An 11,507-nucleotide genomic window follows, 5' to 3' on the forward strand; every position below is an offset into this window, starting at 1 on the left:
TCTCCAGGCAAGAATACTAGAGTGGGTTGCCATTTCCTCCTCCAGGGCATTTTCCTCACTCATGGATCAAACCTGAGTCTCCTGAATTGGCAGGCAGATATTCTTCACCACTGAGCCTCCAGGAAAGTCCCAAGTTATGTTTCTAGACCCCTGTAAAAAATCACTTAACTTAATGTTTACTGCATTCCTTATAAGCATGCAGGCACACATTTCTCCTCAATCAACGGCCAGCAGTTACTCATGTATGCCTATCACTATCTTTAGCTTTGCAGTGAATAAGAAAAAGTATATTAGGCAGAGTCCGACAATTTGTTAGATGCATGAATACATGAGTCAAATACAGAGACCACCTATATGAAGCAGGTAAAAGAGACTCTGCAGTGAGAAGCAAGAAACAGCTCACATTCCCTCACCCACCTGACGCCAAGCCAGCTGTTTAGTGCCTGGGAACCAGCTGACGGAACTGTGGACTTAAACACTGCCCCCTCAGTAGAGGCTGACAGTGGCAGCGACAGTGCCACACAGAAGTGGGCTTGAGTTCCACAGACATTACGTGACCTTGAAGTATGTGATACCTGCTTATTTTTTTCCCTCTTTAAAATAAAAACATGCCTATCTCACTGTAATGTTGTATGCAAGGAGATCAATCAATCCTAAAGGAAATCAACCCTGAACATTCATTGAAAGGACTGATGCTGAAGCTCCAATACTTTGGCCACCTGAGGCAAAGAGTCAACTCACTGGAAAAGACCCTGATGCTGGGGAAGATTGAAGGCAAAAGGAAAAGAGGGTGGCAGAAGATGAGATGGTTAGATGGCATCACTGACTCAATGGACATGAATTTGAGCAAACTCTGGGAGATAGTGAAAGACAGGGGAGCCTGGCATGCTGTAGTCCATGGGGTCGCAGAGAACTGGAGATGACTTAGCATCTGAACACACAACACACCATCATTCTGCTTAATTACTGGTAACTACTGTTGCTGGCATTAGATTTTGAAGCACAAATGGTACGGAAGTGAGAGACTAGACCAGGGAAGAGCAAAGGCTTTGGAGTCCTCGCCAAGCCTGGAATCTGGATCTATCACTTAAAGAGATGGTGAGTCAAGCTCTTTGTGCTTTGCTTTCTTTTCTGTTAAATGTAGATAAGAATAAGCACCTCACTTCAAGCACAGCTAATTAGACAACACATATGAAGTGCTTAGCATAGTACCCAGTACATGATTAAGTGCTCGATAAATGGTACTGATGAGGAGGAGGAGGAGGCAGGTGGGGAGACACTGACCTCGGGACAAACAGGAATCTTGCATATCATGCTGTCCATGCAAACTGCAGGGTTGGTTTTTGGCTAGGGGGTGTGGGGGTTGTTTTGCTACCTCTTAGCTGGTGTAAGGGTATCTGAAGTATTAAAGTTTCTGTAATAAAACACTGAAAAAAATTAATTCTTCCTATTGCACAATTAAAATAAAAAAATTTTAAACATTCAGATTTAAGCAAGTAGATTTCCCTTCAAATAAACCCTTTAACCAGATTTTTTCATTTATATGTTTAAGATTTTTTGATTCACACACAAAGTACGGGGATCAATGAGATTATGAGAAGGTCTTTCAGAAGAAAAATGAAATAGCAGGGTCCTTTTTCGATCAGGTAAGCAATAGGACCTCTGCATTCATGTGGCACTTCACTGAGCTTGCTCAGATACAGTCTCTAAGCAACCAAGTCCCAACTTAAACAAACAACCCCAGTCGCATGAATCACTTCCGGATGGTCTCACTTTGCCTACCAGCACTTACTTACACAAATACTTCCTGTGAAAGGGTTTACTTAGCAGCCCCAGATAGAAACAGCCATGCAACCATCAAATACCGCATGGTTTAAAAATGTTTGGAACAGGTCCTTCTACCATCAGGTATCCCCAAACTGCTAAACTGTGAAACAGAAGGAATCACGCAGAAATTAGAGACAGAGTATCATGCAAAGCCAGAAAATCACATTCCTAGAACATGCCAACTTCGGCCTTCAAGTATATTTTTACTATTTCTTAAATTGGGAACATCAAGATATATGAACAATTGCTGCTTTGACATCTAAGGCCAGAAGAAATATGTCAGATGAGGTCAAACTAATGGCCCAAGACTTAGCCCAACCAGACTTTCCTAACCTTGACTGGTGGACAAACCGGTTAACACCAATTTCCTGTGGTCAGATCCACTCCAACACTTACTGAAAATAAGGGGAACTGGTAAAGTAACCAACTCTCTTGGCTACAAACTCCTTTTTTCCACCTGAAAAGGATCCTAAATCACACTATTTAGTGATATATACAGGATCCTTTTCAGGTGGAAAGAAGGATTTTGTAGCCAAATCAGAGACCTTTTGACCTATTAACAAGAGTAGAGAGGGAAAAGGAGTTAATAGGCCAAAATGAACACTGCAACAGGACAAAGCAACCACCGTTAACAGACTCAAAGAGGAAAAATCAAGATGGCAGAAAACCAAGTTAGTGAAACAGAAAATTTAAACAAACAAGATCAGCCACAAGACACTGAGATATCTAACCTACCAGCAGGCACCCCCAAGAAAGACTACTAAATCAGAACCAATTATTAAAGGTATAACAATTTCCAAGAGCAAAAATAAATAAAAAAGATATGAAGATATAAATCGAGAAGAGTTTCCACATTTACAGGCAAAATTACTAAGCTGGTATCAACTGTAATATGTAACATGAGGACACTTTGTAAGAAACAAGAACTTTACAAGTTTCAAACTGTGAAAAAGTATTTTTAAAATGTTACTTGTCTTAGAGCTAAAAATCAAGCTAGCTTCAAATGTTTCTAAATAACAAATACAAAAAATGAAGTTATAGATTTCTCTAAGAAAAATGAAATACAGTTCACCATAACAGAATAATAAGCCTAGAAAGAGAACTATATGTAATTCAATATCTGACATAGTAGATATCAATCCCTAATACATAGTAGAAAGATTATTTTTAAATAATATCAGAATGATTTAGAAACACGAAATTTAAAGACTCAGATGCTTAAAAAATTAAATCACTAAATCATAGAAAAGCTAACAGAAAACTTCAGATTTTAGCAAAGTCTTACAGAAATTAAACTAGATACAAGAAATTGCAAAAAGATTAACACTTAAACTACATAAAATTTAAAAATTCCATACAGTGAAAGAATAAAATGGAAAATCAAGAGAAAATATAGCAATACAACAGGCTGATACCCATAAGAAAGCTTCCAAAAATCAACAATATAACTCAAGAAAATAGACAAACGCCATTGATAATTTGCATAATAAAATAAACAGTAAACAAACATGGGGAAACATTTAATCTTTTCAGAAATCAAGGCAATATAACTTTGGAATAAATCTAAGTAAACTACAGATATCATGTACCCAATGAAAATCATAATTAAGATGACAATTACAAATTCTAAGTTTCTTTACTGTCTGAGCCACCAAGGAAGCCCAAAATTTGTGATTACCACTATCTAAAAATTATATACTTGGACACTTTTTCCTTTTTCTTTCTTCTTTTTTCAATCAAGAGATTGAACCTGGGCCCTCCTCAGTAAAAGTGCAGAGTCCTAACCACTGGACCACCAAGGAATTCCCAGTTTTTCCTTTTTCTTAATCCATTCCTTTTTCATTATAAAATTCATGATCACCGTAAAAAGCATTTTGCTGCTGCTGCTGCTGCTAAGTCGCTTCAGTAGTGTCCAACTCTGTGCGACCCCACAGACGGCAGCCCACCAGGCTCCCCGTCCCTGGGATTCTCCAGGCAAGAACACTGGAATGGGTTGCCATTTCCCTCTCCAGTGCATGAAAGTGAAAAGTGAAAAGTGAAAGTGAAGTCGCTCAGTTGTATCTGACATTTAGTGACCCCATGGCCTGCAGCCCACCAGGCTCCTCCGTCCATGGGATTTTCCAGGCAAGAGTACTGGAGTGGGTTGCCATTGCCTTCAAAAAGCATTTTAAGTACATGGAAAAGCATTATGTAAAAAGGAAAAGTCTTCTCACACCCTCCAATACCTAGAGGTATCCTCTTGTTCTTTCAGACAACAGCTTAAGATGAAGCGAAAAAACTAGAGCTCCCACCCTGGAGAATCTTGAAAGTACCCAGAAAATTCCCCAGAAAAGTTTATGAATGCCTCTTCGTCTTCATATTAAATCTGCTTTCCCCAAGGACCAGGATAAAGAATACGTTTATTGAGTGCCCACTGTACTTCAGACACAGTGCCAGGCACTTAACACTCACCTCAGCTTCCTAAAGTGCACATCATTCTGCAAAGTACAAACCTGGGCTCTTGCCCCTAAAGTTAAGAAGCTTGCAAGACCAGAATCAGACTCACACCTGCCAAAACTGAAAGTCCTCATTCTTTACATTTCGAGTATTTCAACAGTCAAGATTTTCAAAGATGTTTTATTCAGGCTTTTAAAATTTGTTCTACTTAATTATAAGTATTATGAGACTATGGTCATATGACTTTTCTTAGTAATCACAGCAGCTAATAACTAGTAGACTGCCTAATTTATACCAGATTACTGTCTACATTTCTCACATTGTAAATTTACTAAATGGCTCAGCTACACTGTAGGCGAGGTTTATGTGGCCACGCTGGGAATGTATCTGCCGATTTGTAACATTGTAATAATAAGAAAAAGCACTCATAGTTTGAATCAGTTTTATCACTTTTAAATAGCAACCCACTTCTTACCATGGAGTCTTTCCAAGGCAGTTGCACTAGGTAAATTTCAGAAAAAATGAGACTTTCATCTATGTCACCATTTTAAGAATAAATCCCGCCCCATACTTCTCCTTGATAATCATAAACACATGAATGCATCCAGCTTGTACTTCGAAAGTACCACTACAAAGCTACATTTATTGTGGCCCTTTAGTCACACTGGGCCTCATCAAACAATTAAATTTGTTTTCTCATCTGTGAAAGGAGAGCTTGGGTCAATCTAAAAATGACCCTCCCCAATCTCTAAGTGATATGCCTCCCTAAGGGAATTCTCCAAGCTGGTGGGCAAGCTTCTAGTTAAACGTCTTTAATTTCTCATTTCATGATGGCAGTGTACCAGCCTAGATACATCCAGATGTAACTGGAATTCTGATCCCACTTACAGGAAAGGAGATCTGGAAAATATTCGATGCCAGAAACAAAGGCATACATACGTACAAAAGAGAATTTGTTCTCAAGGACCAGTTTCTTTGCAAGATACTTTTTCAACCCCCCTAAATTATAGAAGGTAAAGTGCTTCTATTTAGTGTTACACTCCTGTTAACATCACATGGTTTTTCACAGTCTCCGACCAGCCACAGCCTTCACTTTCCCCGATTTGGGGGAACGGGGAGGTGGGAGAAGGGAGGAGTTGCTCTGCTCCCTGATTTGAGCAAGAGGAAGGAGACCCATGACAGGCTCAGAAGGGCGAATGGGCAAGCCTCTGAAAGAAGGAATCCTAAACTGTCAAACTTGTGGAAATGCTGGAATTAACCTTCTTCCTGTGACCTTAAACCTAACTGGATCTCCTCCCATTTTGAGTCCTACTCACTCCTTTCTCCTGCCCTGCAGACTGTTACATTCCCTTCTCAGTTCTTTTCACTTGAACCTTCTGATCTTTCTACTACTGAACACTTACCATATCTCATATATTTAAACCTCACCTCCTTCAACTGAGTGAAAAATGCTCTTCATCTCTACTGTACAGCTGCTGCTTAGCCAAAACAAATGTAAAGCCCAATCAGAATAGGCAATAGGATAAAAATGAGCCCACATTTAAGCATAAATACAGAATGTATGAAGTCTCACTTAATAAAAAGCCCTTGGTCTACTCTGTAGCCCTCAGCATAAAACTTGATGACACTGCATTAGAACAAGAACTTAATTTCTGTATTGAAACTAGAGTAAAGCAGAATCTCTGTAGTTTCTATTTCCCAACCACTCCCAGAATGTACACTTTTAGAGAATCACTCCTAAATTTTCCCACTTACCCTTTCAGGTTAAACTCACAACACGCTCTCACTTATTCTCTACACACACTCTCATTACACTCCCTGCCTGCACTCCCTGTTTATATGCTCTCTCCCTCCACACACTCTCCTCTCTTCCCACAACAGAGCTGTGGCAGGTACAGGAGAAAGCACAGCGCCCTGGGATACACAATGGGGCCACTGTGCTATAAGGTGGGGCCATTAGTGGGAGGAGAGCAGTATTATAAACAGAACTAAAGAGGGGGACCTTTTCTCCCCTGGATCTCTCTGATCTTTCTTCCTGGCCTTGGAGTGGGTGTAAATTCCAGACCTTGGGACTCCTCCAAACTGGGAGGGGTAGAGGTTATGAAGGAAACAGGATGGGGCCAATCCAAAGAGGCAAAAAGGACTTGTGCCAGATGAGCCTTGGCAGCACACAAGGTACATACACCCCAGCTCACCGGGTAGGAGACACGACTGGTGGCTGAAGCCGCAGCTAATAAGCAAGAGCATGTGATCTGTCTGTGGTACACCTCGGACACTCTAGGAGTGGCAGCAGCCTCGACAGGTGGCCAGGAGGTATCCCAGTCTCCTTTTCTCAGTACGACATCCCCAGGCTTCTTGTCCTAGCCCTTTCTAGGTGTAGTCTAAAGAGGTGCTTCCGAAGTTGATAATCTAATCAAAGCTTTAAACAAACAACAAAAGCTACTGCATCCAGATCTTCTGTAACTGCCTCCATAAAATAAACCAGGCACATTTCCTCAATGTGGGGCCAAAGCGCAGAGTGTACAAGGATAAAAAGCCAAAAGCATGAAAAATCAAGACTGTCTCAAATGTCTCACCGCCTTAGTCACTCCCTAAGTATGCAGAAGCACCCAACTGAAAAACGTCCCAGGGGATCATGGTCCCTGGATGGATTTTAAAGGAAATGGGATCCTTTTTTATCCTAGGAAAAGGAAAAAAAAACAAACACCTGCCAGAAAAGAACATGCTCTGAAGTAGAGGGAAATGACATGCCTTCCTAATGCAACACTTGAAGAAGGAAATGTGATAAAGAACACCATCCTAGTCAGGCTATCGTAATCTAGTGTAAGGGAGAATTCTAAAACGTGATTTTCAATCTCATTTCTCTACTAGGGGGGACCATGAGAACCATTTTGCTGTTGTTGTTTAGTCACTAGGTCATGTCCAACTCTTTGTGATCACATGGACTGTAGCCCGCCAGTCTCCTCTGTCCATGGGATTCTCCAGGCAAGAATACTGGAGTGCGTTGCCATTTCCTTCTCCAGAGGGATCTTCCGGAGCCAGGGATCGAACCTGCGTCTCCTGCATTGGCAGTTGGGTTCTTTACCACTGAGTCACCAGGGAAGCCCAATCAGAACCATCAGGAGTTCTTAAAATATATAGGTATCTGGACCTTTTAGCCCAGATCTACTGAACCAGAATCTCTGTGGTAAAGTTCAAAGAGCCACATTTTTTAAGCTCCCCTGACAATTCTAATATACACAGCTGGTTAGAAACCACTGTTTAAAATGATGGAAACTATTCTTCAATAAAGAAAACTACACATGACCATGGACATTCAGACCTCAGTTTCCTTACTGAAATGAGATGGCTGAACTAGATAAGCTGAACTGAGGACTTCCCTGAGCAGTTCAGTGGTTAGGACTCCAAGCTTTCACTGCCAAGGGTGCAATTTTGATCCCTCATCAGGGAACCAAGATCACACAAACCACAAGCATGGCCAAATTAAAAAATAATAATAGAACTGGATTAGTGGTTGCAAGGGAATGTTAACTAAAATACCCTTTTTCAAAAAGGGAATTTTACTGTGCAAATCCAATATTAAAAGCAGAAATGTCTTAGGGGAAGGAAGATAGGTTGGGGCCCTTGTCTCACCCACAGGTCACCTCAACAAAGACACCAACCAAGTCTTCACAGAGCACAAGGTGGTCTTTCGTAACAGCTACAGCTTTTAAATTCTTTACCTTCCAAAATTAGATCTAGTCTATAATTTGGGTAACAGAGGACTTAATGTTTTTGTTCCTTACAAACTTTGCATGAGAAACATACCCCTTCCTAATAACATATTCACCTCCTTCCATTTAACCTTCCATTTAGAAAAATAAGTGTTAATTACCATTCTCTCCACCTAAATCATCACTAGTCCCCTCTCCCCTTCCCCAGTCTCATGCAAGGGCTTTAAGCTCAGAAAAGAAGCCCAGATTCAAGAGGATGCATCAAATGCATATTAGAGGTAACCCCAGGAATAGAAAGGAAGAGAATGGGACCAGGGAGGAACACAAAGGGGACTCCAACTGTGCCTTTTTAGAGCAAAGGGAAAAATGTGAAGGACTGACATTTGCTAGTTTTGGAATACATGATGTCTGGTGTATTGTTCTCTGGACTTTCCTGTAGTGTTTTAAGATTTTCAAAATTAAAAAGACAAAACAAGACAAAAAACTCTTGTTTATTAGCACCCTTTGAAACATCCTGGATTTTCATTGGACTTTAACCACAAAACCTCTCATTTCCCCTTGCTGGCCTTTTCCACCAAAGCTCACTTATAGGATACATGATCTGTAATTACATCTATTTACCCCGCAATCTTGCAAAAAAAACAAAACAAAAACAAGCAGCAGAACAAAAGAAATGAACCACTGATAGTAAATCGACACTCTAAGACCACAAGGTCTTGGAGCATCTGAAAATGGAAAACAGCAGTTGCACATTAACTTCACGAATAATGCAGATGACACTGCCTTTGGTAAACAGTCTTTGAATATTGCCAAATGGATGGAGCTACACCCAGAGCACTACAGAGGGGAAAATGGACCCAATTCACATATAAAGCAAAATCAGTAAAGAACCAGTGAAACATTCAGGCCTAAAACTTGAAACCTTAAAAATGCTTTTCTCCCATATAGCTGGTAGTGCCCAAAACATGCACCATAAGCATAAAACTGAACAACACAAACCTGGAAAATGTTCAGAATACATAAGTGCCTACTGGCATGACTTAGAGACCGAACAAAAGTGCCCATCAGACTGTTTCATGATAAAACTACCATCAAGGCTACTTGCTCCTGTGAAAAAAAAATCCTAGCTATACTTACTTATTCTTTCAAATGACCTGCCTCCCAGTCACACCTACAACATACTCAACGAGATCTTTATCTTTGTTCACACAGTATCAGCTCCTTTCTCCCAATCTTCTCTCCGGCCAGTCTTTACCTCTTTGCTTCCTCCAAATGACAAAGGTATTCGTAGGCCACATTCTGACGTCTCCTCTCATCCATCTCCTCTGCAGTAAGTCTCTCATTATCCAGGACAGCTAAAACATGAAAGGAAGAATGTAAGAATCTGTAACCCTTTCTGAGCGATGAAAGAATGCCACAGCATCAAATTCCTGCTGGTCACCTGGAGAGTTAGGGTATTGTATGGATAGCCAGGTGTACTATAATGACTTTCCTTAGATAGGAACCATTTTTCAACTGTTATATATTCATCTTAGTATCTATTTAAAAGTACAATATTATGTTATTGTACTTTTAAATACAATAACATATTGTACAGTTGTTCAGTTGCTAAGTTGTCCCTCTTGCCCCTCTTTCAACCTCAGGGACTGTAGCCCGCCAGCCTCCTCTGTCCATGGGATTCTCCAGGCAATAATACTGAAATGGGTTGCCATTTCCTTCTCCAGGGGATCTTCCTGACCCAGGGATCGAACCCATGTCTCCTACATTGACAGGTGGATTCTTTACTGATGAGCAACTTGGGAAGCCCCCAATATTATGAACATGTACTATATGTACTCTATGACTTGAGATTTTGGTCCAAATTTGTGCTGATCTATCTGCCAGACTCTCAATCCAGAGCACTTTGTGCTTTTTCACTTTTTTATTAATCACTAAAGCCAGCAGTCACTGAGACCTAAGTGGCAGTGATTGTACTGTGCATTTTATATGCATTCTCCCATGGAAGCCCCACAACAATCCTGTGATTATCAAATGATTTACAAATGAGGAACTGAGGTTGGCTGATCTTTGCCCCAAGGCTAATAAATAATGGAGCCTATAGTCAAACCCAGGTGGTCTGTCTCAAAAGCCCCTAAGATTAACTTCAAAGCAACCTGCTTCCTTTATGGGCATCCAGGAAACAGAAAAAAATGCCTAAGTGCTGGGATTGGCATTCAATGCCTTTCCCAATGTAGCCACAACTACTTTTGGTAACTCTTCCCCCCACACTACCGTGTACTCCACACAACTCAGGAGCCAACACACAGAGCGCTCTTCTCTTCCATAACTTGGTTCACACTCTTCCGCTTCACCCTCATGTCTTGCCCCACCCTGCCCTGTCAAACTGCACAGCATACTGCAAGGCTCTGTTCAAATGTCCTATCTGTGTTCCTACTGCCTTCCCCAAACCCCTCCTCTTCATACACATTACCTTTTAAGCCTGGTTGGTTCACATGACACCTTTATCTCTATCCCTCCTTATTATCATTAGATAGTTACACCTGTCTGCCTCCCTAATTAAAACGTTCTTTGAAAGCAGGGTCTGGTCTTACTCAGCTTTAATGTCACAAATTTGACATAATACCTCGCACAGAACTGTAGAGTGAAATTAGCCTAAAACACTATTCTCAGAATATCAAATAAAATCGGAAACCTCAAGACTCCAAAAGGCCCTCCTTTGGCCAGCGGTAACTATTCCACCTGCAGTTCAGTGATGTCCCAGGACAGGGACAGAAAATGAGATTCGGAAAATGAGGAAGTCAGAGGTATGTTTCTTTTTTTCTTTTTTGTGTCTTCACTTTTGAAATCCTGTCGAGGGAACTAAGGCCGAGAAAGCTGAAGTGACTTGCCCAGGGCCGCACCTCTCAGCTAGCCTGGGGCCGGGCAGGTCTGGACCCTGGATGTACCCGCAGGCAGCGCTCGGGCAGCGCCTTCCCGCGAAGCCAGAGCAGAGCCCGCGTCTCGGGGCTCCGGTTCCCGGGACACGCCCTGCACCGTCCTCCTGCCACCTCACCCTAGGCCGTCTCCCCAATCTCGGTCGAGCTGGGCGGCGGGAGGCGCTGGGTGGGGCCCTCCGGCCGCAGCGTCCGGGACCAGGCGTGGGGGCGGCCGGAGTCCCGGCCGCCTCGGACACCGAGGGGGCGCGGGCTGGGGGCCTCGCCACCCGCCACCCCGTCGCACCGGCTCTTCCGGGTCCGCACGGCCCACAGCCGCCCTGCCCCACCCGCCAGGCCAGCCCCCAGGGAAAACGGCGCCGGGGAGACGGCGAGCCCGTCCCAGGACCCCCGCGCCGCGGAGCCCACACTCACAGCCATAGTGCGGCCGAGCCACGCCCAGTCCGTCAACCTCGTCCGTGGAGGACATGGCGGCCGAGCCCGGGTCTCTGCTCAGGAAGCGGCGAGACCTTGGAGGCGCGGGCGGCGGCGGCGGCGGCAGCTACTGCACAGTGCGCGGGCTGCCCTGGTCCCCGAGGCTCCGCCCCGCGCCGCCGGC

At 42.9% G+C, this 11,507-nt stretch overlaps 1 protein-coding gene across 1 annotated transcript in view; it reads right to left on the reverse strand.

The window, feature by feature from the left end:
• Positions 1–11,507, reverse strand: part of IQGAP1 (IQ motif containing GTPase activating protein 1) — a 107,129-nt gene extending 95,622 nt beyond the window's left edge. The window contains exons 1-2 of the mRNA XM_061394505.1: positions 11,324–11,507; positions 9,232–9,331 (exon numbers count right to left, since the gene is read on the reverse strand). Of these exons, the coding sequence (XP_061250489.1) occupies positions 9,232–9,331; positions 11,324–11,378 (155 nt within the window). The 5' untranslated portion in view covers positions 11,379–11,507. The remainder of the gene's footprint in view (positions 1–9,231; positions 9,332–11,323) is intronic.

The sequence above is a fragment of the Bos javanicus genome, chromosome 21, assembly GCF_032452875.1.
Source record: "Bos javanicus breed banteng chromosome 21, ARS-OSU_banteng_1.0, whole genome shotgun sequence".
NCBI classification, from domain to species: Eukaryota; Metazoa; Chordata; class Mammalia; order Artiodactyla; family Bovidae; genus Bos; species Bos javanicus.